The sequence below is a fragment of the Phocoena phocoena genome, chromosome 6, assembly GCF_963924675.1.
Source record: "Phocoena phocoena chromosome 6, mPhoPho1.1, whole genome shotgun sequence".
Taxonomy (NCBI): domain Eukaryota; kingdom Metazoa; phylum Chordata; class Mammalia; order Artiodactyla; family Phocoenidae; genus Phocoena; species Phocoena phocoena.
This window is the reverse complement of record NC_089224.1, coordinates 110,076,413-110,103,828: the sequence shown is the minus strand read 5'-3', so window position 1 is coordinate 110,103,828 and position 27,416 is coordinate 110,076,413. Positions and strand designations below refer to the sequence as shown.

At 47.2% G+C, this 27,416-nt stretch overlaps 1 protein-coding gene across 2 annotated transcripts in view; it reads right to left on the bottom strand.

The window, feature by feature from the left end:
- Window positions 1–27,416, bottom strand: part of ABL1 (ABL proto-oncogene 1, non-receptor tyrosine kinase) — a 132,601-nt gene that overhangs the window by 12,052 nt on the left and 93,133 nt on the right. For both annotated transcript variants that reach the window (XM_065878547.1, XM_065878548.1), the window contains exons 2-6: window positions 17,258–17,431; window positions 16,412–16,707; window positions 9,117–9,389; window positions 1,101–1,185; window positions 276–453 (exon numbers count right to left, since the gene is read on the bottom strand). In XM_065878547.1, the coding sequence (XP_065734619.1) occupies window positions 276–453; window positions 1,101–1,185; window positions 9,117–9,389; window positions 16,412–16,707; window positions 17,258–17,431 (1,006 nt within the window). The remainder of the gene's footprint in view (window positions 1–275; window positions 454–1,100; window positions 1,186–9,116; window positions 9,390–16,411; window positions 16,708–17,257; window positions 17,432–27,416) is intronic.

Below are 27,416 nucleotides of genomic sequence, written 5' to 3'. Positions count from 1 at the left end.
CGAAGTGAAATATTCAATACTTCTCAGGCTGGGGATGAAGCGCTCTGGCGGTCCAGGGGCCAGGCCGGGCTGAATTTAGTCCCGGATGCACGCCCGAAGCCGGCGGCGTCAGGAACCTGGCGTCTGCCTTTGCTCCAAGGTCCGATGAGCTGCCAGCACTGAAGAGAGAGGCTGAGCCAGGAGACCTCGCGGGTTGGGGCTTTGTGTCGAAGGATGCCCGCGCCCCACGCGCGCCCCACAGGCCCGCGGCGGGGGCAGCTTGGCCGGGCTCCTACCTGTGGATGAAGTTCTTCTTTTCCAGGTACTCCATGGCCGACGAGATCTGAGTGGCCATGTAGAGCAGCACCACGGCGTTCACCTCTTGCCGGTTACACTCCCTCAGGTAATCCAGCAGGTTCCCATAGGTCATGAACTCAGTGATTATATAGAAAGGGGGCTCCCGGGTGCAGACCCCTGCCAACAAGACAAGGCTTCAGTGTGCTGCCCTGCTCCCGACTGAACACAACGAGCCCCGAAGAACTAGGCTTCCGAAACGGATTCGGACTCTGCCCCTGCGTCCTGGGCCCAAGTTCTAAGATGGTTCCATGCACTGGTGGGTTGAGATTATGTTCCTGTGGGAGGGACGTGGCCCCACTCTTTCCTTCCTCTCAAGCTAATGAATGAACTTCAATAGGAAGAGGCTGCCACTGAGCTCATAAGCAAAGGCCGGGCCACATCAGACAAACTCAATCACTGTTAGTTTAACACCCACCGTCCACCCCACCCCCCACCCCGCAATCGGATATGTCTACGTACAGAATCACTTCCGTGAGGGAACTCTTGAAATTCTTAGGTTTCAGATGCCAACTTGCATTTGACTGCTTTGGGTATCAATTTAAAGTAATAACGTTCTCCCTCGCTCACGTGGGCACACGGACGGACACACACACGCCCCCCTCCCACACAGGCCTCCTTTTACCAAGGGCTGGATGCTGGTGGGGGACAGATGTACAAATCAGAGACCTCAATGCAGTGAGCCACCCACCTCTTCTCTAATAGCACCTGTGTCACCCCAGAGGGTTTCATTAAGAGGCCCTCTCTCCAGAGCTCCACGCACTCACCGAGCAACTGTACTAAATTGGGGTGCTTGATCTCTTTCATTACTGCGGCCTCTTTCAAGAACTCTTCCACCTCCATGGTATCCTCCTGCAGGAAAAAAAGAAGTGGTGACATTATCTCAGCAAGGAAAGTGCTGAAGTGGGGAAGTACGACCTGAATGGTTAATACAGACAGGAGCTTCCACAAACGATCATCCCGGTCCACCAGTCCCAACCACGACATCGCTCTGGACAGGTTCCAAGGCGGCCCGGTCATCACCCCCAACGGCACGAAGAGTTTTCCACTTCGGTGCTGAGCTTTGGAACTCTCACCCTGAGCACCACGTCAAGGCTGGCTGTATATGCTGGTGACTTGCCCTGGTGGCTCTATGCAGACTATACTTGTTTCCATCACCCGTGGAGTTTGTGTGGAGCAAGGGAGATGTGTACAGGCAAATACCACAAACTTGGTGCCACCTCCCTAAGGAACAGCTGGCTTCCAAGGCCTCCCAAAATGCTTAATATATAAAGAAAGAAAAATCACTTGAAGAATCCGAAATGTACTTGATTTAAGAGAAGAGACCTTGGGGCTTCCCTGGTGGCGCAGCGGTTGAGAGTCCGCCTGCCAACGCAGGGGACGCGGGTTTGTGCCCCGGTCCGGGAGGATCCCATGTGCCGCGGAACGCCTGGGCCCGTGAGCCATGGCCGCTGAGCCTGCGCGTCCAGAGCCTGTGCTCCGCAGCGGGAGAGGCCACAGCAGTGAGAGGCCTGCGTACCGCAAAAAAAAAAAAAAAAAAAAAAAAAGAGAAGAGACCTTGATGACACAAAAAGATGTATAGCACTACTGAAGAATGCTGCCTCAAGATATGGCAGAAAGAGAGGATGTTCTGCTTCTTAAGAATGCGGTCTCATGGGGCTCTCAATGAAGCAATCACCACTACCTGTCAGGTCAATTACTCACAGATCCTTAAGTCGTCTTCACTAGCAGCTCCCCTAACAACGGCTTCACAAGTCCCACCAGTACACACCACGTTTTAGGCAAGTTCGCAGTATTTAAATGCCAAGGGGAGACAAAGATATCAGCAAGTGCCCAGAGCAAAGGCGATAATGTTTCTGCATTTCCTCACGTATCAGTCTGGAGTGCTGCTGTCGGCTCTGTTTTCAGGAGCCTGGCTGTGGGTTTACGTCCGGTAAACCTCTTTTTGACTTAAAGAACCCGCTGTCTTCTCAACTGACCATCAAAGCAAGAAGCAGGTGGGTGATACATGACACAGTCTGTTGCTATAAAAAACCAGCAAGGGAAGCAGGACCCCACCCTCCACGTTTCAACATGGAGTCTGAGTGTGTCTGAAGAGCAGGCCTGCATGGGAGATAGGGAGAGAGCTACTTGGAAACTAGCTTCCCCAAGAGAAGCTTTATCAGCTGTACTTTAAATGTGGAGCTTTATTTACGCTGTACCTGCCCCTTCGGGAAACAAAGCGCTAAAGTGTCCTACTGACTGTGGCTAGTCGGTTCCTACCCTGGCACGTGGGGAAGACTTCCAGAGGACGGGTCACCCGTTACTTAGTGCTGTCTTGCTTTGGTCAAGCACGTTTACAAGCGAAGCATGACCGGTGAGGAGATGTGTCAGCCCGCTATCACTTAGCTTAGGGCTCGACGGGACTGAAACTCAGACACAGTTTATTGCTCTTTAAAAACGGTGAGCTGCTTCTAATGTCAACTGAACATCTTGGGTAGTCTCTGTGTCAAGCTGCGCGGGTGGGAAAAGAACACATCGCTGCTGCCACCTCACTGGCTGTTCACTTCTTCGGAGCCCTGCCCGCCCCTGAACATGCTCAGCAGACCACACCGTTTCTGGCGTTCAGTGCTCTGACCCACCAGGGTGACACGCCGCTACTGTCAACGGCTGGAGAGCCAAGTGCCTGCCGGAACTAGGGGATTCAGTGCTGCTCACGGAAGGACCAGGGCCTTTAAGAACCTTGCTCGGCCAACAATATGTTCAAAGAGTAGCTCTCGAATGAAGCTTTCCAGATTTGAGGCACCACACAATGAGCCTCGCACAGTGAACTCGTTTCCGATATAACACTGCTCTTATAGCTACTGACTCTTCTCTACAAGAACCATGTTCTAGGTCTTGAGAGGCATGGACATGCAAAAGGAACACTATGGCTCTCAAAGGCATCCCTCTTCTGCCTTTCTCTCATCATTCACACACACACACACACACACGAACCGCACGCACATGATGTGTGGACAGTATAAATAATTCCCTGTTTTTTCTTTCAGGACAATCGGTGTGAACTTGTCTCCCCCTGCTGGAATCAGACCTGGTTCAATTTATAATTTAAGCTACTAACAGCATCCTACATTTCTAGCTGTGTTAAACTGGAAATATCCCTGATGCTGTTCTCCCTGTTATATTCCTTTACTTTTATTCTTAAAATTTCCATCATCTTTTTGAAGAGGATTCTTCCACTTACATAGTGAAATAGAAGTAATTCCGAATGATTCGGGCAAAGGCAACGCTCTGAACAAAAGCTGTGAATTTCAGTCTGGTCTGTCAAGGGGGAGTTGGGTCAACTGCCCTCTCTTCATGAGGACTGACTGGCCTGGCCAGATGTGGACCAATGCTTTGGCTGGCACAGAGGTTAAGAGGATGTTGTGAGTTATACCGACCAAGCTCTGCTGCTGCGAAACCATGGTAAGTTGCCTACATCACAGATAACAGATTACCTGCGAACTTGTTCTCTCATCTACCAAACGGAGAGAACAGCGGTACCTGCCTCGCGCACAGAGAGTGCCGAGTGCAGTGCCCGGAACACGGTCAGCGCCCACCCGGTGGGACTCACTTTTATCGTTATTAACGCAGTTGATCTCTACTCCTGAGAAGCGGACTAAACATACTGCCCGTATGGAAGACAGGCGGCTTCTTTAATTAACGCTGGCTTTTTGGTCTTTCTCAAAGACACGTTCTTCCAGACTCAACATCTCACAGGTGTTTTCTCACCAGCTTCGCCCTCTTTGCCCACTGGCCTCATCCCCAAGAGTAGGGATTCTACAGCATAAAAAAGAACACCATTTTTAAACACAGCTCAGCGCCCCGCTGCCGAGGCACAGCTTTGAGAGCTCTCCATGCCTCCTCTCAGCAGGGACCCCTGGCCGCAGTGCCGGGCTCGTGTCTAAGATAGATCAGTTTCCACGTTTCCGGTTCTTACCCGATGCCAGCGGAGCAAGTTTACAAGCACAGCGAAGTGCCACCCTGCACCTGTCAGCTCGACCAGGGTCCACACACCGGAGAGATGGGGCAGTTTCCGAGCTAGACCGAGGAAGGTGGATGGTTCACAAACCAGGCGGGGGACTTGAAGCTCAAGTGAAAAGTCCACAGGAAACAATCTCACAGAGGAGCCCCCATGACTCTGGTTCCCCAGTACTGCGGCCATAGCCAGCTCCACGGCCAGAAGGGAAGCCGCTGCCCGAGCGAATGAGACATGGCAGTAGCCTGGCTCCCCAGCGCACAGCCCCCGTCCCGCCGTGAAGTGAGAGCCACCGCGTGCGACGGCCCAGCGTTCATGCTGTCCCGGAGCCCTTATTTCCTGCGGGGGAAAATAACAAACATAAAACCCAAACCAAAACATACTGTGTTGGTGAGGGTAGGGAAAACAGGCACTTCCTCCACACCAGTGGTGGAGTGCAAACTGGTTTGAGCTCTTTGATCCAGCAGTTCTACTCCGAGCCGACCTAACAGGACACTCTCCCACGTGTGCAAACAAGGAGAATCCCTGTGCACTGCCTGTAACAGCAAAGTAGTGGAAAGAAGACAAACGTCTGCTGAAGGCTGGTGACATATTAAAATATATCCATACAAAAACAAGGCCACCTTACACGTACCGTCAAGGAATAACTGCCAAGACACATTAAGTAAACGACAGAGGGCACAGAGCAGCCGTGTCTATAGCGCTGCCACATGGTTAAGAAAGATACGTGCATGTGGACTGTTTCTGGAGAGACACCAAAATCAAGGGTAGCTGAAACTATCGGCGTGTGTCACCTACCGGAAAAATAGGTAAAGAATGGAGTGCAGTGCTAAGCTTTAACTTGTTTCAACAGTGTTCATTTCTGTTCTTGTAGTACATTTGTCAGCTAGCTTATGAGTCCATTTTAATAACACAATTAGATTAACAGTAGGCCTTTCCAAATTCTACTACATGCACAACTGTTTCAAGAAAGAAAACTGACTTACACAAACTTACTGTACGGCTCACCCGAAGCCTGGGGCTTCTTGTGCTCGACCGTTCTCTTCGGCCTTTAACAAGGAGAGCACACGCCTACGACCTGCTGAGTAGGGTCAAAATTCAAACTAGCCGTCCCGTCAGGGCGCCTTTGTTGCCATTCCAGTTTCCCATCCATAGGGGCCAACCTAGCGCTCCCTTTTCTTCTCTTCGGGTCTTCCTTTTGCCCTGAAGGTATAGGGCCCAGTGGTGGATAAAAGTAGGGCCTCGCTCCCCCTGCTGGTTAAGGAGAGTCTGGTCCTGACCGCTGAGGGCCCGCAATACCAACCAAGGACAAGGAGGCCCGGCACAAAGAGAGGCTCTGTGAGAACCGGCTGAACAAACAAAAGCTTGGGCTAGAACTGCAAGGATTTCCCAAGTAGTCTTCAAGGGAGAGGCAGATCGTAGCTACAGCCTGTGAGGGAAGTGAACGGGGGTGGGGGTGGGGGAGTGATTTTTAAAACGCGTAACTGTGGTTTATGCATATTTTTCACGGTATGTGAGAAATCAGAACCAGAGGAACAATTTAAAAAAAGACCTGGGCTTTGGAGCGGGATGCCTGGGTTCAGATCCCGGCTCTGTCACTGCTGCCATGGAACTAACGCTAGGTCGGTTACTGAACCCTCTCTCTGCTTCAGTTTTCTCAGCCTTAAATGGTGGTAACATCAGTAGCCTTCTCTTAAGGTGGCTGGAAGGATTAAATGAGATGCTCTATGTAAAGCCTAAAGCACTCAGACTCAGGCACGCAGTAAGAATCCATAAATATTAGCCATCGCTGCTATTTGGAACCCACTCAAACTCTCAATGTCTGTAGTGGAGATGAACGCCCCAAATGCTGATACTAATCTGATCTGCCAAGTGGGAAACATACTGTACAGATGTTTTTGTGCAGCTGGGGTGGAGGGAGGGATAATTTATTTAGCAGTTGCTCAGGACCTTATTTTGGGTTAATATACCTCTAGAAAATGACAGTCCCTTGGGACTTCCCTGGTGGCACATGGTTAAGAATCCGCCTGCCAATGCAGGGGACACGGGTTCGAGCCCTGGTCCGGGAAGATCCCACATGCTGCGGAGCAACTGAGCCCGTGCGCCACAACTACTGAGCCTGCGCTCTAGAGCCCGCGAGCCACAACTAGTGAGCCCGTGTGCCTAGAGCCCGTGCTCCACAGCAAGAGAAGCCACTGCAATGAGAAGCCCGCGCACCGCAACGAAGAGTAGCCCCCGCTCGCTGCAACTAGAGAAAGCCTGCGCACAGCAACGAAGACCCAACACAGACAAAAATAAATAAATTAAAGAAACAAAATAGACCACATTCACAAGTTAAAAAAAAAAAGAAGAAAATGACACATCCCCTTTTCCCTAATTAGCTACCACTTGGAGTGACTATTCACAGAAATCGATGCTACTATATTCTGTAATTTTTTTAAGGAACTATGGGATCACAAGTTAATAAGGCTCTTAGGAAAAATAATTAAACGTACAATAAAAAGCTTAATAACCCATCATTAGAGAAGTATGTTCTAGAAGGCACCCACTTCCAGATACTTCTGATGTATTGGTATAAAAAAAAAACCACCGCCGAGCTCCGGGGGTCCCTTCTCTAGAATCATCTTCTTCAGTTGTTTGCAAAGTCACGGCCCAGCATCAGCTGCCCGGCTCCAGGTGCGCAGGCCCAGCCGCTCCGCAGCACGGGGGATCCTCCCGGATCGGGGCACGAACCCGCATCCCCTGCATCGGCAGGTGGACTCTCAACCACTGTGCCACCAGGGAAGCCCTCTACCTCTTTTTAAAGTTTTCCAACAAGCCTTTCCTGGACTGCTATCCACTGTATTTTGTGCTTTTACTCTTGTTTTGTTTCTGCAAACCCTGGCAAACATGTGGGTAGCGCCTGCGCCTTTAACAGTTCTGCAAGCTGGTCAAGGCCCAGCCTCCCTGGGCCTGGTCTTCGGCCGTGTGCCGCCCTGGGACACTGGAGCGCACGCCTCCCCGTGCCCTGGCCTGGGCTCTGGGAAGTGGGGCAATGGCTGTTCAGCTCATTCGAGGGCTCGCCAACATAGGCATCCCTGAGTACAGCGAATCCGACCACCTTATTCCCGTGCGTCAAACCCTTCAACACGCCCCACTGCCTCCGGGACAGCGTCCCAGCTCCTCAGCCGGGTTCAAGGCCTCTGTGACTCGGCGAGCCCTCTCTGCCCTCTACTTTCCTCTCCTGGCCCCATTCCCTTGGCCAACTCCTGCTTGCCCTGCTCACAACTCCCGTTCTGCTTTCTCCCTGCTGAGCAGAGCTCACCCGTCCTTCCTCTCGTCCCCATGTGGTGCCACAGCTCTGAGCTCGTGCCTCTAACACAGCCCTTGTCACACCACACCGCAATTATTGTCATACTTGCCTATCTCTCCTACTAACTAGACTGCTACCAACCAGATGATTCTAACCACCTAGACTAGCCTGAGGTGAAGAACTCTGTCCAATTTGTTTCCAAAATCCCAGTGTTAAAAGCTCAGGGTCTGGCAAATAAAAGTGAGGAGCTTGATAAATGCTTATTAAGTTGAAGAAAATCCTCTCTGGAAAATATCCAGGGGTCCTCGAAATACCCATGCCACCACCATTCCCCACCCCCCTCCCCAAGCGTCAGTCCTGCCCCAAGGCCCAAGCTAAGGGGACACAGTCAACATGAAGGGCAAGAAGCCACCTTTGGTTTCTGGGACTAAAGAATGCAATCTTTTCTCTAAAGTGTCACTTCCTATCAACCAGAAACCACAATTTCCGTTTTATGGTGCCTTTGAGTGAGGGCAGCAGGGAAATGACCGAGTCCCGAAAAGGCGGGCGTGCACCTGGCCGACCTCCAAGAAGCACGCACACGCTCAGGTTCACTTTTCCCAGTGGTGGGTGTTCCAGTTCTGCTTCTTTGTTAACAGCTGCAAAACGGGGCTCCCTCTCTCAATTTCTGTGCACAGGTCAACATAATGGGAGTTCATTTAAAGCAAGCGAAAGCCACACAGGGCAACACTAGGGGACACTCTCACCACAGGTAACAACACGGCTCACAGTTTGAAGGAGGCGAGGCGTGCAAACTGAACTTCCTTCCCTTGGCTCGCCAACAACCGCCAGAGACTACAAACGCCAGGCGTCAGTTGAGAGTGGAAGTCGCAGTGAACGACAGCGGGCAGGCCGTATCCGGGGCCCTGCGAAGCTCCCATGTCTCCTTGGTGCCTTCCTAAAGGAGGCAGCGCACACCTGTGCTTCCAGAAGTTTGGACATACGATGTGGGGAATGGGAACGTGCTAGAAACACCCAATGCACTTGCCTCTCAAATCCACCAACAAAAATCCACGGAAGAGTCAAACGCATTTTGGTTACATCTCCTACTCAGAGACCCGCCCCCCCCACCCCACCCCCCGCCTTCTCTTAACTCAGTAAGAAGCGATCCAAATGCCAAACAAAACAGCACAGAACCCCACGGCTTTAAAACACCCTTGCCACAGAATGAAAAACTCCTCCAAATGACTAACCTTTTTACACCAAAAAACCCACAGCACTTCTCAGCTCTCGGCATATGTGGAAACACACTGAGAATAAGAGGATGAGTCAACCCGTACACAGAAACACAGCCGGCTCGAGCTGCAGTGTGAGGCCCCGGGCTGCGTGCACAGGCAGGCGTCGCTGTGCCCCAGCGGGCAACAGGCCTCCCTGAACTAAGGTGGTGCGCCACCTTGAGGCGCTGTGAGCAGCGAGGCTCTCGCTGGACGGACAGCTGGGCGGTCCCGGGCTTACCTTCAGGGTCTTCACGGCCACCGTCAGGCTGTACTTCTTCCACACGCCTTCGTACACCTCCCCGTACTGGCCTCCGCCCAGCTTGTGTTTCATGGTGATGTCCGTGCGCTCCATCTCCCACTTGTCGTAGTTCGGGGACACGCCGTAGACGGTGGGCTTGTTGCGTTTGGGGGCCGGATAGTGGAGAGTGGTGATGAGCCCGTCGGCCACCGTTGAGTGGTGATGAACCAGCTCGGCCAAAGTGTTGAAGCGGCTCTCCGAGGAGACGTAGAGCTGAGGGGACAGGGACGGCCTTCAGCCACAGAGCGACACACAGGCCAACAACTCCGGAGGCCAGCTTCGCTGAGCCTTAATTTAATGCACAGCAGAACCACAGATAAACGACTCTCCACACAGGGCCGAGTGTTCAGAAAACCACTTATGTTGTGTTCCTCCATGACCTCCTCCACCGGCCTAATATTCACATGTCTGGTTCTCTGTAACCATCCTGAGCCCAGCGTAAATGTCCATGACGTAGCCCCTGACCACCCAATGTACAGTCATCACCCAGCACCAGTTTAGTTAGTCATCATATCACCTGTCTTACTTCTCTGCGTTGCACTTACCACTAGCTGACAACTCCTTGTTTATCTGCCTGATTACTGTCTGTCTCCAGCTACTAGAATGTCAGCTTCGTGAGAACAGAGCCCTAAGCTGTCTGCTTTTATCCTGTATCCCCAATGTCCAGAACAAGAAATGAGCACATAACAGGTACTCAATAAATGCTGTTGATTAAATTAGTAAAGAGTAGAACTTAATAAGCATTTGCTGACTGGAAAAGAAAAAGTAATTTTTAATTATTATTACCTAAAACCTATAATTATATCATTATCTAGAACTAAACAGTGATCAGAGATGAAAATCACTGTAAAACATAAATCTCCTTCTCATTCCTGCTCCCTCGATTTGGGCTGAGTACGAAGCATCAGAGGGCAAGACTTGCAAATCCCAGCAGTATGCCCACGTGAGATGCCCCCGCCAGCGCTCTCCCAGAACAGGGTGGGGACTGAGAGAGCCGCACAGAGGCCGTACAGCCTCGTCCGGCACAGGGAAGTCAGGAGAAGGGATATGAGACACAAGTGCACGTGAGTCTCTAACTGAGACCTACGGCGGGTGAGAACCCATGCAGGGAACCCCTCCCTGGGTCATTCGCGTCTGGATGCTGCAAAGGGGAGGAAAGCAAAGGTGCAGGCCAGCAGAGAACAACAATGTGGATGGTGACGGCTATCTTTCTTCTCCTCTCCTTTTTGTTTGGTTCGGTGATGTAGTGAGGGGATACTTCCTTACCAAAACCAATTCACATTAAAATTCACACAGAACATCTGGACGCCACGCACACAACTGAATCTGTTGGCTCACTAAGGGCAGCCCATGATCGCTGAAGGTGGAAAGGATACTAAGAATCACGACTAGGTGTTCACTTAAGACGTGCCCAAACTGCAAAGACACGGGAAGGAGGAAACAGATTTGGGACAGTGGTGATGCCTGAGGCCAGAGGGACAAAAAGGGACAGGATCAGTCAGCTGTAGCTGTAATATCTTTTACTACTTAAAAAAAAGAAACAGGAAGAAAAAGCCTGAAACACATATGGCGGGGCCAAGGCCTGGGCTGTTGGCGATGGCAGGCTCCATTACCTTCTGCGTGTTTGCAATGTGAGATAATAGAAATACTTCAGAAGAAGGAAATAACAACAAATATACAATCTGAACCATCTGTAATTCTCAAGAGGGCAAACAGGAGTCTTTCACAGGAGGTTTTATTTTTCCTTTTTTGCTTGGGGAGATGACAGACACATTTTTAAAAATCACGCAAGTCAATGGCAAACTTTGGCTTAGAGATTTATAACTTACAATCTTTCTGTGGCAATCCTACTAAAATAAAATTCTGAGCAACCCAAGAACTGTCCGGAAAGGTTCTGCAGCCCTGGGGACCTCGTCCCTCTGGAAGACGGCGCCTCTGAACAATGGCAGGACCTTTCAGGGTGAGGAGGCAGCCCGCGAGAAGGCCCTACTTTTAGACCTCGGGGCACCGAGGAGAGACCTCTAAGTGAACCACTCTAGGGAGAGGCCATGAGCCTCACTCAGGCCCCTGAACGTGCCGGGGGCTGGGTCGGGGTGGGGGGCAGAGGCGGGCACCGCTGAGCCTGCCCTTAGCTTAAGGCCCGCACGTGGACAACACGGCACTCTCCTCGGTGTTAGTCACCAAGGCACGTGCAACTCACAAAGATGATGGAGTGGGGGATGCAGGGAGAGTTCCAAATCCTCGCCCCTCTCTGGAGAAGTCAGCTGTCCAACTGCTCCACTACAGGCTGCAAATGCTCCAAGCCCTCTTCTCTCTGGCTACTCAGCTGGTGGGCACTGTTCCTACTAAGGAGGGACGAGAGGAGAGAAAACCCACTCCAAGAAGGCACCCGCTGGAGCCACAGCACCCCTCCGCCTTGGAAATCACTGGCACAGTACACGCAAAAGAGCCTGTTTCACTTGCTGGGCTCCAGGGGCAGGTCGCCTGGGAGCAAGGCTCATTACCTATTTCTCCCCGTCAGCCTGAAAGGAGCACTCCCCAGCCCCAAGATTAAGTTCACTCAACCGCCCAGAATGCTAATGGCTCCCCGAAGCCCTAGTTTATGCAGAATTTGCTCTTGGTCTCAGCTGATTCCCTCTCAGGCTCCTTTATTAGAGGTTTCAGAGTTATGGGAGGTTTCACTGAATGGGCAAACTTCATCTTTTTCAATAATTAAATTTACAGACCCCCAAACTTAGTTCATTTTTCAACATAAAATACCAACATACCAACACATTAAATATTGAAACTCCCTTAAATGTACTGCACAGCCATCTTCTAACAGTCAAGTCTGGTGGCTTCCTTCTGATTAGTGCTAGTTTGGGGCAGCATTTTGCTAGCGAACTGGGTAATCTTCATCAGGAATTCATGGCATGTTCACAGAAGAAAGTGAAATTAGTGTTATGAATGGCATGTCATTATGCTATGCACCCAGTTACATAAACACTCTGGGTGCTCAGCCAGGGTGTGCCTCTTCCTAATCACGCAGGGACCCGAAAGATAGGACTTGTCAGAGAAACTCACCAGAAACAGCTTTCCCCCTGACAGCCAGACTCACGGGCTTATCGGACGTGTGCAACCTTTGGCTGCCTCAGACCCTGGAGTCCCACCTGGGACGTAGTATGTACAGGCTGCAAGGCCAGGAAGTGACCCCCACCCCCCAACCAACCTCCAAGCTACTCAAATACCAGCAGGAAGGCAGTGTTTAATAATGAAGCAGTACTTAGTAATAATGCTCCCGGTCTCCTCGACAAGGGAAGATCAGCTACGGTTTAGCAGGCTTTTCACCAGATGCCTGCACCTGCTGACCAGTGTCCTGCCACCTCTGCTAAAGCTGATGCCCGAATTCCACTCCTGTCGACTCAAACCTGTCACTTTAGGAGACCATGAAAATCAACGTCAACTGCATCTCTCGGAGAAAAGGAAGGACAGGAAAGACTCTATCAAGGGCTATAATCATGGGGCTTGGTGGCAGCATCCCACCCAGGTACGTAAGATGCAAGCACAAATAACCACAGCAAGTGAAGAACGACTGGGGGTGGGTGGTGGAGGAGGAAAATCAGTCTTTAATTCCACTACATTGGCAGAGGATTCCAAACTTTAAGAAAGCAGTAAGAATGAAAACCAAATCCCAGGGTATCTGAGGGCTGCTAAGACTCTCGGGACGCCTAGGAAACAGCAATGGCTCAGTTTGGTATGGTGCTTTCAAGAGTCTAGCCTGAAACTCCCAGAGTCCTAGGTTCTGGGCCCTGAGCCGGTGGCCCCGGGCTGACTGACCAACTGACAACGGCTGCTGAAAGCTCAGGAACATGGGAGGGAGGTCAACCAGAGCCAAGAGGGTGGAGGCAGAAAGAAATCCTTTGGGGCCTTAGAGAAGAATCTTCTAAATTCAGTTGTTTTCTAAAGATTAGCTAATTTGAAAATAAGAATTAAAATGTATTCAACCCCAGCCTATTCCTCCCACCAAACTTTAAATTTTCCCTTTCGAAATCCAAAAAGGATTGCATCAAAGCTCTGCTATGTGAGCAGCTTTTTTTCAACGCCAGGCCACACTGTCCCATGTGTCGTTATAATACCCCCCCTTCCCGATTCTGACACTGTTCCACTCATTCCAGGAATATAATCCCACCCAACAGAGCCCCCTCGAGTGTGGCCTGATGACCCCGTGGGTTGAGAAGTCTCCAGGTGCTCGGACAGCTGAAGGGAGAGTCTTTGCCGGGGAGGGAAGGAAGAGGGCAAGATGCCCAGGTCACTTTGATGAGTAGCGGATACAGCCTGATCAAATGGGTTCCTTGTGCTCTACCTGGAATGAAGGGAACCACCTGGCACACATGAGATTTTAGACAGAGGGCTCAGCTTCCTCGTCAGATGACTCTCAAATTCTGCAGATCATGTATCCACGTAGGCTTTGCTCTCCCCCTTTTAAGCATATCTTAGACCAACCCCCAGCTAATGAGCGGTCAGACTAGATCATGCTTGCCTGCATCCGTTCCAAGGATGCTGATTAAACAGCTCCAGGGAAAAGGGACCATCGTCCTGTTCAGGACATACCTCAACTGGTTACCGTGGTGCCGCGGGGCTCACCCTGGATAAACGGCACAGATGGGAAGCAAGCTGTCAGCTCCAAGAAATCACCTCCCTCATGGGCGGTGCACCCTGGTGTTCTAATTCACTAAAAAGGCACCCTTGTGGTCTGAAGCCAAGGTTTCAAAGGGCCCAGCACCCTGGAGTACATCCCCCAGAATGGAGGACCTAGTTCCACACGGGGATGAGAACAGTGACCTGAAAAGCACGCTGATGATGCCGACCTCTGGTCACACATCAAAGGCAGACTATGCTGTCCGTCCTACCGACTACAGTGCCGGTATAAAGACATGTGCAATGACGAAAAGGATCAGATATTGGCAATAAGGACTCTAGCCAGGAGACTTTGAGACATGGGGAAAAAACAACAGATAAGAACACTGAAAAAAGAAACGTATTGTGCATTTGTATGGTACAAATGAATGTGTGAGGAGAGCCATGAAAATGCTAGCAAGATTAAGAAATGGGAACTAGGGACTTCCCAGTCCCCAGGAGCCCCCACTACTTCCCAGTAGTTAGGACTGTGCGCTTCCACTGCAGGGGGCGTGGGTTTGATTCCTGGTCATTGGGGGGTGGGGGGGCTAGGATCCTGCATGCCCCCCCGCATGGCACGGCCCAGGAAAAAAAAAAAAGGGAACTAAACTAGCCCTACCAGATATTAAAACATATTATAAAGCCATAACAATTAGAAGTCTGATTCTGGCATATGAACAGACAGACCAATGGAAGAGAGCAGACCTAAATACATATGCAAATTTGGTATACCTCAAATACACAGGAAAGGGTGAGTTTAGTAAATGGCGCAGGAAGCACAGGTATATCAAACATAATGAGATGCCATCTTTACCAGTCAGCGACAGGGATGTTTTTACAAGTCTGAGAATATACTGCTGATGAGGGGAAGGGGAAACACGCACTCTCACAGCATTGCTGGTGAGAAAGCACATCTGTACAATTTCTAAAGCAAGTAATTTGGCAATATCTACACAAGCTTTAAATACACACAAACTCCAATCAGTTCTAGCAACTTACCCTGCATATGCTTGGACTGGACACAAAGAAGTATGTGCAGTGCATTTCCAAAATGCCAGTCGTGACCCACTAGTGGGTCTATGAAATAAACTCAGGGCGTCATGACCAGGAATTTCAAAAAAAATGAAACAGAACAGAATGGTATATAAAGTATCAGAATGCATTACGTACAGTAAGAGTAAGTAGGGTTTCATGAACCTTCTGTTCCTAGTGTGTGTACTGGATGGTGATGTAAAACTTTTTTTTTTTACAGTGGGCTATTTTTTTTTAAAGGTTTGAAATCCACTTTACAACAGCATTATTTATAACAGCAAAAGATTGGAAACAGCCTAAAAGTCGGCCAGCAGGGGACTGCTTGAATAAACGATGGTCCATCCATGCCAGGCAGTCATCAATAAGAATGAGGCAGCTCTGAATGTGCTGCCATAAAACAATCTCCAAAATATATTGTCAGGTGGGAAGAGCAAGATGCAGAACAGTGTAGATTAGGCATCATTTGTGTTTTTTTAAAAAATATAAACATATATATACTGGGGAACTCTGCAAGAAACTGGTCACAGTGGTTGCCTCTGGGCAGGGGAACTGAATTAGGAGACAGAATTATGTTTCATGGCAATTCATTTTTTTTTTTTTAAACCATGTGCATGCATTACATATTATTAAAAAAATACATACACCATCTGGGCCCATCCCGACAATCCACCTACCTACACCCTCAACGACAGCATGGTGCAGTGGAGCGGACAGTGGAATCTGAGCCTAGTTCCCGTCAATTACTCACTATGTGATCTTCAGCAAGAAATTTTATCCCTCCTAAGCCTTCATTTCTTTAATGCAAAAATGCAGCTGAAAGCAGTATCTGCCCTGAGGACTAAGGTGAGGTTTAAAAGAAATGAAGACTGAAAAATGCCCCAGCAAACAGTAGGAACTCAGTAAATGTTAATTTCTCCCTTCCCTTCATGGACTCTTAATGACTTGTTTATATGATGACCACAAAACCATATATATCAACTCCTTTACAAAACTACGGTTCAGGTTTGGAAATATACGGGTATGACGTGATCCCATTTTTGTTTAAAAGCTGTGTGTATATATGTATTATACACACACACACACACACACAAATGTGATTTTATCTATAGAAAGAAAGCCACGTACCAGACTTGTTTTGGGGAGGTGCTATTAAGGTGGTCTTTCACTTTAAAAATAACCATCTATTGTGTGAATTTTCCTCACTTAGGATAAATTACTTTCATAATAAGACTTTTTTTTTTTTTTTTAAAAAAAGGAAGAGTCTTAGTGTACGAAATACGTCCAAAACCCAACAGACGATCCACTTATCTTATGAACCTGCTGATACCCAAACTCCAGCAGGACAATTAGAGAACCACATCAGCCTGTGGACTTGTAACGTCACATGATCGGTCCTCAACGGAGGGTCTTTAACAAGGCTAGTGGGATGATGCCTGCTGTTTCAAACATCTTCTTGGTTGAGCTTTGTTGCAGAACCTTATCAACCTAGCGGCAGGACCTCTTGTCCCCACCCTGGCCCATCGGCTCCCCTGCCTGGGGCCCCCTACCTTGCCATCAGAAGCAGTGTTGATCCTGTAGTGGTACACCCTCCCTTCGTATCTCAGCGAGATGGACCTCTGCCCAGGACTGCTCTCGCTCTCCCGAACCAAGAAGCTGCCATTGATCCCACTGCTCAGCAAGTACTCAGCGGCGTTGCGGGACACGGGCCCATGGTACCAGGAATGTTTCTCCAGACTGTTGACTGGCGTGATGTAGTTGCTTGGGACCCACCCTTGGCCATTTTTAGTTTGGGCTTCACACCATTCCCCATTGTGATTGTAGCCTAAGACCCGGAGCTTTTCACCTTAGAAGAAAAGAACCAAATCAGACATATCAGTTTTAGAAGCTAATTCGTTCATTCTCATGTACTCTTCTATGATTACTAAAGATCTCCAAATTCCTAAATACCTATTTCATTTTAACTAGTCCACATAAATATATGTATTTACAAGCATATGAGTATGAAGCTTCCTGTTTATATTGAATATGCAGATAAATATATAGCCTCAGTTTTTATAAATCTATTACTCAAGTGTTTTGTTTCTAATATAAGGAAGCTTTTAGTGGAAAGATACTTTTTCTTAAAAAAAAAAAAAAAAAAGTGTTTTCAGTGTTTGGTCCAGATGTCTTTTTCAATATAAAATAGGGAAAGCTCTGTTTTTGCCAAGAACTATGCAGGAACTCTTCTCCTTAAGGAAGAGTGACGCTTGTAAGGATGCTGTTAGTTTTTCGGGTCTCTCTGCATTCCAAACTAAAGCTGCTCTTTCCGCCAGCAAAGGGGCAGCCAGTCCGGCTCCGGCTTCCCCGGATTTCTGTCTCTTGCAACGATCACCAGCTGCCCACAGATCTTTTACCTTTAGTTATGCTTAAAGTGTTATCCCCACTGGCCACAAAATCATACAGTGCCACGAAAAGGTTGGGGTCATTTTCGCTGGGACCAGCGAGAAGGTTTTCCTTAGAGTTCCAACGAGCTGCTTCGCTCAGACCTTGGGGCTCGAAGTCAGATGCTACTGGCCTCTGAAGGGCTTCTGGAAGAGAAAGAGAGAAACAGAAGAAAGAAACAGGGAAGAAAGTTTTATTCTCAGGAGCAAAAAAGTCTGTGTATCCAACATTATATATGTTCTTAATTTATTTCATTTAACATCTGCACGTATTAGCTATTAATCAGAAAGGTGATTAAAAAAATGGACTCTTCCTTTCCCAAATCTTGTGAAAAACCCTAAATATTTGCATTCCAGAGTGGTAACTACCGCTCCCAAATGGCTTAAACTTTTTAAGTTTACTAATTCAAAAAATTCAACTAGAAACAGAGACAGTCCATCCTCACACGTGTTTGCCGTTGCTTATGTTATAACACGGAGCAAAAGTTTCTTGCCTTAAAACATTTTTAAATGTAGGAAAGTTAATAAACGTGCATAATTTAAAAGTCAAATAGTGCTGAAGAGCTTATAATGAAGGACAAACAGTTTCCATCCCACTCCCCTCTACACCCAGAGGCAACAGCTGTTTTCTTGGTGACCACCTCCATCTCTCTGAACAGAAGCTATATCATTATAATCGCTGTTCCCTCTCCCCCCCATCTCTCCTGCACCAGCCTCTACTGGTCACCTTTGCATTTTCCGTAACAGACTTACACTTTTATTTCTTTTTCTTCCTGCTAGAGACCGTATCTCTCAACTATTTACCTCACAAGATAAGGATATTGACATCCTACCCTTCCTTCCAGCTTTCCCCCCTCTACACTCAAAGTATGGCCTTCTTTACATTTCCTTCCACTTTGTGTAAAAGAAATTCTGTTCTTCTATTCTTTAATAAAGTCTTTCATTTTTGTCTATAGGTAGATTCTAAAAGTTGAAAACCAATCAACATCTTTTACGTTAGGAATGTGTGACTATTACTCACTACAGGGTTAAATACGGTTCAATATTTTTTCCTGAAGGTTTTTCTTGTCGTTCTTTTTTTTTTGAACTGTGTTCAAACTCTCCATGGGTCCTTTCACGCCAGCAAATCTACTCCAAGTAGATCTTAACAGTTATAGAATATTATGGCTAAGAAATCAAACTTTTAAAAAGGGGGAAAGGGGAAAATTCTAATTTGAGAAGAATGGAAAGACCTACCATCTGTTTACACCAAACATAAATGGCAACAGAACAAAATTGTTTTAAATTTCCCTTTTTATGGATTTAGAGGACCCCCAAACATCTTTTCTTGGGCAGTAACACCCAGCTCAGGGATGGGCGTGATTCTGCAGTACTCACTTCAAAAAAGACACTGGAGGCACCTGGTACATCTGAGAGACTAGCCTAACTTCCAGGAACACAACTGGAGAACTTTCAGAAACAAGCATTCTTTAAACTATCTCTTTGGAATAAACCAATAGAACATAAATAAGAAGGCCTCTCAATTCTAGCTTTTGTACTACTGACTACAGTGAACCTTCAGGAATTGTTTTTCTAAAAGAGAAAATCCCCAATTACGTCACTGCTGTGCTTGGTAATTTCATTTTATGAATCTTGAGGGCAAAGATAATTTCAAGGAAGAGCGTCTTGTAACACTACCATTTCCTAGAATGTGCAAAAGGCTTAGTGATGCGTTAGGCCCTGTTCTCTGAGTACTTACTTACAGCAGCTCTAAAAGTGTATCTAGTGCCATCGTGATCACAGACTGACCGATTAACCAAAAAAACCTGGTCAAAGCAGGGAATTTTTGAAAATTAAAATCTGTGATCCCCTAACCCCACCTGAAAGTACACTGATTTGCTAGTCTTGACAACAGGGCCAAGGACTGTCCTTTTGAGTGTGGGTATGTGTTTACAGTTGGATGTTGTCTTACCATCCTACCTATAATGCATCATCTCACTTCAGCTTCCTACAGGTGGAAGAAGAAGCTGGAGCCGTTCGATATGTCATCCCAGTACAATCCCTTCCGACGTTTATAGGTGTGTCACTCACACCTAGTCCTGTAGCAATTTTTAAAAAGTTACCTGCATTTACAGAGGCTATCTAAAACATTCACTTAAATTTTCATAGAGACAAATCTCCGTTCACATTTGGATTTCACTGGTTTCATATTAACCAAGTAATTAAAGCAACAAGTGTATCTGAAATAAAGAGGTGTAGAAAGAAACACAAGTGGCTCTGGGTGTGGCTGTGACTCAGGTGGTGGGAGCAATGTGTGGTAGTGGAGTGGCTGCCCTACCCCACGGGCACCAGAGAAGCATGTGTTATGCTGCCCTACCCCACGGGCACCAGAGAGGCATGTGTTACGAAGGAAGCCAAGCCGCCGGTCGCTTCAACAAGTCAGTTCGGTGAAAGCAAGTCAAAAGAGCTTCTACTGTCGTTATGTCCATATTAAGTAAAATTATTAGGCAAAGGATTCTTTTTCTTTTTTCTTTACTCATTTATTTTTTTTAACATCTTTATTGGAGTATAATTGCTTTACAATGGTGTGTTAGTTTCTGCTTTATAACAAAGTGAATCAGCTGTACATATACATATATCCCCATATCTCTTCCCTCTTGCCTCTCCCTCCCTCCCACCCTCCCTATCCCACCCCTCTAGGTCATCACAAAGCACGGAGCTGATCTCCCTGTGCTATGCGGCTGCTTCCCACTAGCTATCTATTTTACGTTTGGTAGTGTATATATGTCCAAGGCAAAGGATTCTTAACATAAAAGAACTCTTGCATATCAAAAGGAAAAGATAAAACCCTCCTCTATGGAAAAATAGACCAAAACTATGAATAAGCAGCACACGGGAAATTTAAATTACCGTTAAACACAGAAAGCACGTCTACCCTCCTAATAATCAAAGAAATGCAAATTCTCCATGAAATTGGGCAGGGGCATTTTCTTGAGGCTAACAGGGTAAAACTTCAATGAAACGGGCACTCTCATACAATGCTAATAGTTGGTATAGATATTGCTGTAACATTTTAGGAGAAAAACTGGAAATGTAAACCGAACTGAGTCTTTAAAGAATTCCATCACCTTTGACATACTGCTAGGAATTTATCCCAGGAGACCCACACAATGATTTGTATATACTGATTTTTAAGTAACAGCACAGAAAAGGAAAGGTACACGATATTTAGCAACACGAGATAAGTTAGTTCGTGGTCCATCGATAAAATAGAATACATTCGTAAAGCCATTCAAAATATTTTTGGAACAAATATCTAATAACTTAGAAATATACTAAAACAACCCCCCATTTCATAAAAATTGAAAAAAAGTCCAGAAGGAACTATATCAAAATGTGAACAGTAGTTAATGCATGGTAGTATGTTAACAGTACCATTAACAGTAATTTAACTTGGGGTGGTGGGATTACGAACATTTTAAGTTTTCTTTATTCTTTTCTGTATTTTGGCATATTTCTCACAATGAACGTGGATTGTTTTTATAATCAGAAAACAATTACAAAAATAAAAAAACCTGTCATACATAGAAGCCAGCGGACACTTATGTAATTGATCATCTAACATGAAAAAGTACACAGGGTGGGGAGGGAATCTCCTCAAGCTGTCCTGAAAGAGTATGTGTGCATTCCCCTCCAGTGTCCCAACTTCGTGGCCATGAGCACACGACTTGCGCGCACCAGGCCTGCACAGGAAATTAAAGCAAAGTCATGAATACAGAAATGCTTTTCTTCTCAAATGCCATTTGACCTCTTCTATCAAACATTCTGCAGCATCTGGATTTGATCAAAGTTACATAATCAGGGGAAGTAGCCTGGAAGACACCTGGAATAGGCAGAACACAGATACTGGCTCAGGGGTGACTGTCGACTTAAAAGTATGGGTTAAAGAGGGACTGTCCCTAACGTGGAGACAGATGCTGAGAATTTCATGTGAGGGGATGAGGCCTTTGTCAGGAAGGAAAGGGCCTCCCACAGCTTTTTGATTCAACAGGACGTCAGGAAATCCAAGGCAGCCTTTCAATTTTCCTCTCCAATTCTTGCTCCATTCCACAAATTAATGGCCAAAGCCCAAAGGGAAGTATTGCTCATGTTTGCCTCTGGATCGAGACACTGAAGTGTGTCCGCAGTCGAACACCAAAACCTTCCAGTGAATTCCCAATCCAGGCTGATGTCAAAATTGACTCACAATGTATAAATGCCAAGTTCCTTGCTTCATTTCACAGTGAACTATGCTTGTCAACCTTAAAAATGATCACAGTTTACAAGGCCAGAGTTGCAGAATGTACTTAAATCTTCCTTGCTTAATACATGAACTTCCTGCCAGTCCCAGGTTAGACCCCCTAAAGAAGCTCAAAGGATTCATTAAAAAAGGATGCCCCAAACAGCTCCCCTCTTCTGTTCTGCCAGTGGAAAAAGGAATCTTAGCATCTACTATTCTTAAAAGGTTTAGTTAACGCTTTCTGCAGCATCCTGAGTTATATTTTAAAAATATTTTTTATATCTTCAAAAATGTCTCCCATCTCATTGAAAATCCTTTTGTTATTTCACCGCATCTTTAATGAAAAGGTTCCTACTCACCAACGAAACTCAGGAAAAGTCATATACCAGGAATGGTGCTATCTAAAAAAATGCCTCCAAAGCTCTAAAAAGCTATGGCTCCAACTATGAGAATAGCAAACTGAAAATTCTGTAAGAACAATGCCATAGAATGCACTGGATCTGTACGTGATTAACTTATTTGGACAGTATTCTAAGAAAACAGCTTGGGTCTTTAAAGTACAATTTAAAGAGCATTTTATACAAAGATAATCCTTTCTTAAAGTTGTGAGTCACTGATCAAAAATGTTTACAAAAGATTCTCCCATATGGCATATCTGTCTAGACTTTCAGGGGCTGCTGCTGGAGCTGCCACTGGCAAAAAGCAGGAGGAAGTAACCGGCTACTGCAGTCCCGAGGGGAGGGGAGGGGAGGGGAGGGGAGACTTCACCTCCAGGAAAAGCATCCCTGGGAAGCTTCCTACCTTCCTGTTGGCGCTCGGTTCCTTCTAGAGTGAGAGCAGCCAGCTCTGTGGCAGTCATTACTATCCACACTGGGGCTCTCACTGGGGTTCAGGGTGGGGGAGGGGCGCGAGGGTGGGGCGAGTCGCGGGTGATAAACATTCCCTTCACTTTTGCTCACATTCAATCATTGAAACCCTGGTTGCTTTAGTCTTATTTCCTTTGTGGGCCCTTCATTATTATGCTCTAGCTCAAGGAATCTCTGTAATTTAAAAATCTATAAAACAGATCCTTCAGAAAAGAAGGAAGCCTTCGTGTTTTATTTCATACTCGGTTCCAGCTGATGAGATCACGCTCAGACTATTTAACAGTCTAATACAACTTTTTATGATATGAGCTTAGAGGAAAAGTATTATTTCCCACAATTTGAACTCGATGAAAGCCATTTTATCTACATTCTGCAAGGTCCTTTATTTTGTAATTTACACCCTCACCCGGAGCAGTTAAAATTATTTAAAAAAAAACAAGTTTAGCTGAATATAGCCTTGGCATTAAGTTCTCACTCTGAACAAAATGTTCCCAGCGCCCCAAAACACTGTGTCAGCTGCTGGGGAGCAGGGGTAGGGCAACGTGGTAACGATGCAAGGAATTATCACACAGCCTCTGCTCCTTGTGGGAGAAACACAGTTCATGAAAACTGACACACCTTCAAAGCAAAAGTCTAACAGAAGACGGGCGCTGTCCTGCGGATTAATTGGTAAGGACACAGACACTGAGGGCCAGGAGTTGTGAGGGGCGCGAGCTCAGTAGGAAGGAGGTGGACCCTGAACCAGACCGTGCCTGGCAAGAGAAGCAGGGTTAACACCGGGACCCAAGGCTATAGCCTGACACATCAAGGCTACTAAGGGAGGGGTCTTCAGTTGGGCTGTGTTGTGGACCCTCTGGCGATGCCCAGGGACTCCTTCTCAGAATACAGTTTGTACATGCATCAAACACATATGCAGCACCGCAAAGGGAAACAGTCCTCAAAATATTTTTAAAGAAGTAATTTGTGATACGGTGCTTCTTTATTAATGCATTAAATAGAGGCTCCTTTATTAACACCTTAAATAACAAGCTCTAGTAGTAGCTACTGTCAGTTCAAAGTAGTAATGAGTCTAAGTAATAATTACAATTGTTACATGATATGAAAATATCTGATTTCTACTGGTGGCAACGTCACAAGTACTGCTAATATTACTGTGGTTTGTTACCTACATTCAAAAAGAATAATATACTAATTTTCAGTTATGTTTAGTGAAATAAAGTTTTAATATTTTTCCATCCAAGGACATGGAGGCTCCGAATTCCACACCAGACCCCGAGGGCCTTGCAGGTTCACAACTGCTACACTACAGATTTGGTTCACTAGAACCCCAGTAACCTGACAGGGAGAGGGGCCTAGAAAGGGGGCTGCAATAAATTAGCGCAAAGCCCGCATTATTCAGTTTTCTTTTTAGATAAATGCAGTTGTATTACTTCCCACTTAGGGGCATTGTAGGTAATAAATTAAATGGGTTTCTTAGAGAAATCTCCTTTAAAAAATAAAAAGTTAAAAAATAAAGTTATTTAAATTAGCCCATGGTCTAACTGTGTCTGGGAATCTTTTTACATTATAATGTTCCTAGCCAATTTTAGAAAACAGAATTCTCCATCCTAACCTCTGTACCCATCGGCAGTCCAGATACACAGTGCTCCCTTCCGAAGGTACACAGTCCCTGCCCCCCTCCCGCCACCAGAAAGCAAAAAAAAAATCAAAGGAATTTTGTGTCACCTTCTAAGAATCTACTGTCAAAGAAGTCTACAGTTACTGCAAATGAAGTATAAAGACCACTATAAAATAAGACCCTACCGTCTTCAATCCATCCTCAACCCCATCATTCACACACCTCCCCCTCCCTCTCATCCCAGTAAGTGCACACCCACAGCCTGGCCACTCTCCCTCCTAAACCTCTGATCAGTCCCGTACTTCCCATGCCCCACCACACCCTTGACTGGCTTCCCCCTTGGACGCCCCCCCTTCGTTCCGCCTCCACACTGCCGCCAGAGCAGTCGTTCTAAAACACAGATCTGACCAAGTCACTCTTCTGTTAAAACCCACTGAGATGGCTGCTGGCCAAGAGGCAGAACAGAAACCTTGGGAGGCAGCTCTGCCTGTCAACGCTCAGTCACATTTCTCAATACTCGCGCTGTCACCTGTGGCAACGGAAGGAACAGTGCTATCGTGCGCCTCGCAGGACAGCGGCAGTTTGCCCATAATGCAGGCGACACCGCTCCTAGCGGGTAAAACGGGCCCTCAGAAAACGGCTGGGCTTGTTACTGCCACCACCTCTACAGGAGAAGTCGGCGCTCCAGAAGCAGCACCTTCCCCCCCGACACCCACTCTTCACCCAGCCTCCCCAAATGCCTTGCAGTTTCCCTGTTGCTGCCTCAGCTGTGTGCACCTGGACAAGGGCCAGTCACTCCCCCTGGAACGCCTTCCCAGCCCACTCCGTATCCTGCGCCCTCACGCCCTCTAGGAAACCTCTGATGGGTCCTTCTGCCTCCCTACCGCCTCTCCTCCCGTTGACTACTTCCCCTTCACCTCATCGGGGGAGCACTTGGTGTCTGATAGGGACACAGTAAGGAATCTGTTCCCATGTCCCTTGCAGTACAGTAAGCCTGGGCTCCAGGGTGGACAAGCCTTGTTCAAATCTCAGTCCACCCTGTCGTTAAGATACTAATTTCTGAGCCTCAGTTTCTCAACTGCACTATGGTTTCAACCTAGCTGGGCCGTCAGGAGGGGTCAACGCATACTGCAGGCAGAGGATTTTTGCACGAATGCGGGAGCAGTACCTGGCACCAGGGCACTGCACTACAGGATAATTATTCCTTCTCGTATTATTGTTACCACAATAATGTGAATTCCTTTGGGGCAGAGACCAGGCATTCTTATCAGGGTCTTCAGCACCTGCCTAATGCAATGCAGGACATACAGCACCACCGCTCAGTGTTTCTTAAAATGAACTCAGGTGTAAGAACACCCTGTACTTGTTCGTCTTTAGCAAGAAGGTAAAAATATTAAGTCATGATTGAAGAGTGCACCTTAATTATCTGTTAACCTGAATTAAGAAAAGCGGAAATGACAGACAGTAAAGATGAAAAGCAAATGCAACCTGACCAGGAAAACTTTTATAAAGATCTAGGAAATACAGTAACTTTTTAATGGAATGTAAACCACGGCCAAGATCCTAAAACAAGGTGTAACAGGAAAGTACATTTCTCTGTGCTTTCAAAAGAAATAGGATTTGTTACAGTCTCCTAACAGGCAGACACCCGGTGAGATCCCGATGCCTCCACACACTTCTTGTCTGTGGGCGACGAAAGGTTCCATGGATCCCTGTAACTGGCCCAGATGCAAACTGTCCACAGTGAGCCTGCTAACCATAAAAGCATTTTTATTCTGTCACAGGCCATTTGCAACAGACTGAAAGCCTTCCCCTCTGCCTGCCAGGCCTGGGATGGTTTGAAAGCACTCATTTCACAATGCCTATTCTCTTTTGAAGCATCATCAAGGCTCCTGGGCCAGTTTAGACCCGACTTAAGTGAAGGGGGCTGCCCAGTGGCAGGCAAGTTCCCCAGAAGGTCTCATTAGCTATTATTATTCCTATCGCTAACTGGAGTAAGTGAACATGACCCCCAAACAGGCATTTTGGCTCCAAAAAGCAATGGCTAATTCTACTCATGGCCCGCCTTCAAATTAAATTTTAAGGTATTCAATGTACAATGCTATCAGGTAAATTTGAGGACTGGTGAGACTGATAAGGATTAGGTCTCCAAAGAGAACTTAAGAGTAATAAGGCTAAAGTTTATGTCACTGAACGTGAGTGAATAACAGCTAGTACCGAGTGCACTTGAGAGGGCAGGAAGTGGAAGCAGAGGTGAAGTGACTCACCTGCTCTCCCTCCAGTTACCCATCCACAAGCCACCTGTCGGTCTGTCTGTCAGTCTGTCAGTCTCACTCAGTCTCCAGCACTGCTCTCTCATGATCTGGCTCTTTTTCCTTCTCATCTCTGGATCTCTTCCCTGCTAACCCCCATCCCCACTCTGCCCCTGTCCCAGCCCCCACCCTTTCCTTCCCTCTTATCTTGACTTCTTGTCTTTGTCTCCCAGTCTGTCTGTAACTCTCCCCTCTGTCTGTCTTCTCTATCACCACCACCCAACATACAGTATAACAAAGTATCGAAGGTGTGGATTAAGAAAGAAGGATTTGAGGGCTTCCCTGGTGGCGCAGTGGTTAAGAATCCGCCTGCCAATGCAGGGGGCACGGGTTGGAGCCCTGGTCCGGGAAGATCCCACATGCTGTGGAGCAACTAAGCCCGTGCGCCACAACTACTGAGCCTGCGCTCTAGAGCCCGCGAGCCACAACTACTGAGCCCGCGTGCCACAACTACTGAAGCCCATGCGCCTAGAGCCCATGTTCCACAAGAGAAGCCACCGCAATGAGAAGCCCACACACCGCAACGAAGAGTAGCCCCCGCTCGCCGCAACTAGAGAAAGCCTGCGCACAGCAAGGAAGACCCACCGCAGCCATAAATGAATGAATGAATGAAAAAGAAAGAAGGATTTGAAAACCAATTTCAGAGAATAACAACTGTCATTATCCGAGGACAAAGTTAGTCTCGCGAAAGTCAGTTACTAGCAAGCTATTCTTCCAAATGGTTTAGGCAAGAAAACAAGACTGACCATAAGTGATAAATGTTAAAGATGGGCGATGAGTACAAGGAAGTTCATTATGCTGTCTGCTTTTGTTACAGGTTTAAAAGTTTTCCACTAAAAAAAAGTAAAAAACAAAACAAGGGTTTCCCTGGTGGCGCAGTGGTTGAGAGTCCGCCTGCTGATGCAGGGGACGCGGGTTTGTGGCCCGGTCCGGGAAGATCCCACATGCCGCGGAGCGGCTGGGCCCGTGAGCCATGGCCACTGAGCCTGCGCGTCCGGAGCCTGTGCTCCGCAACGGGAGAGGCCACAACGGTGAGAGGTCCGCATACTGCAAAAACAAAACAAAACAAAACAAAACA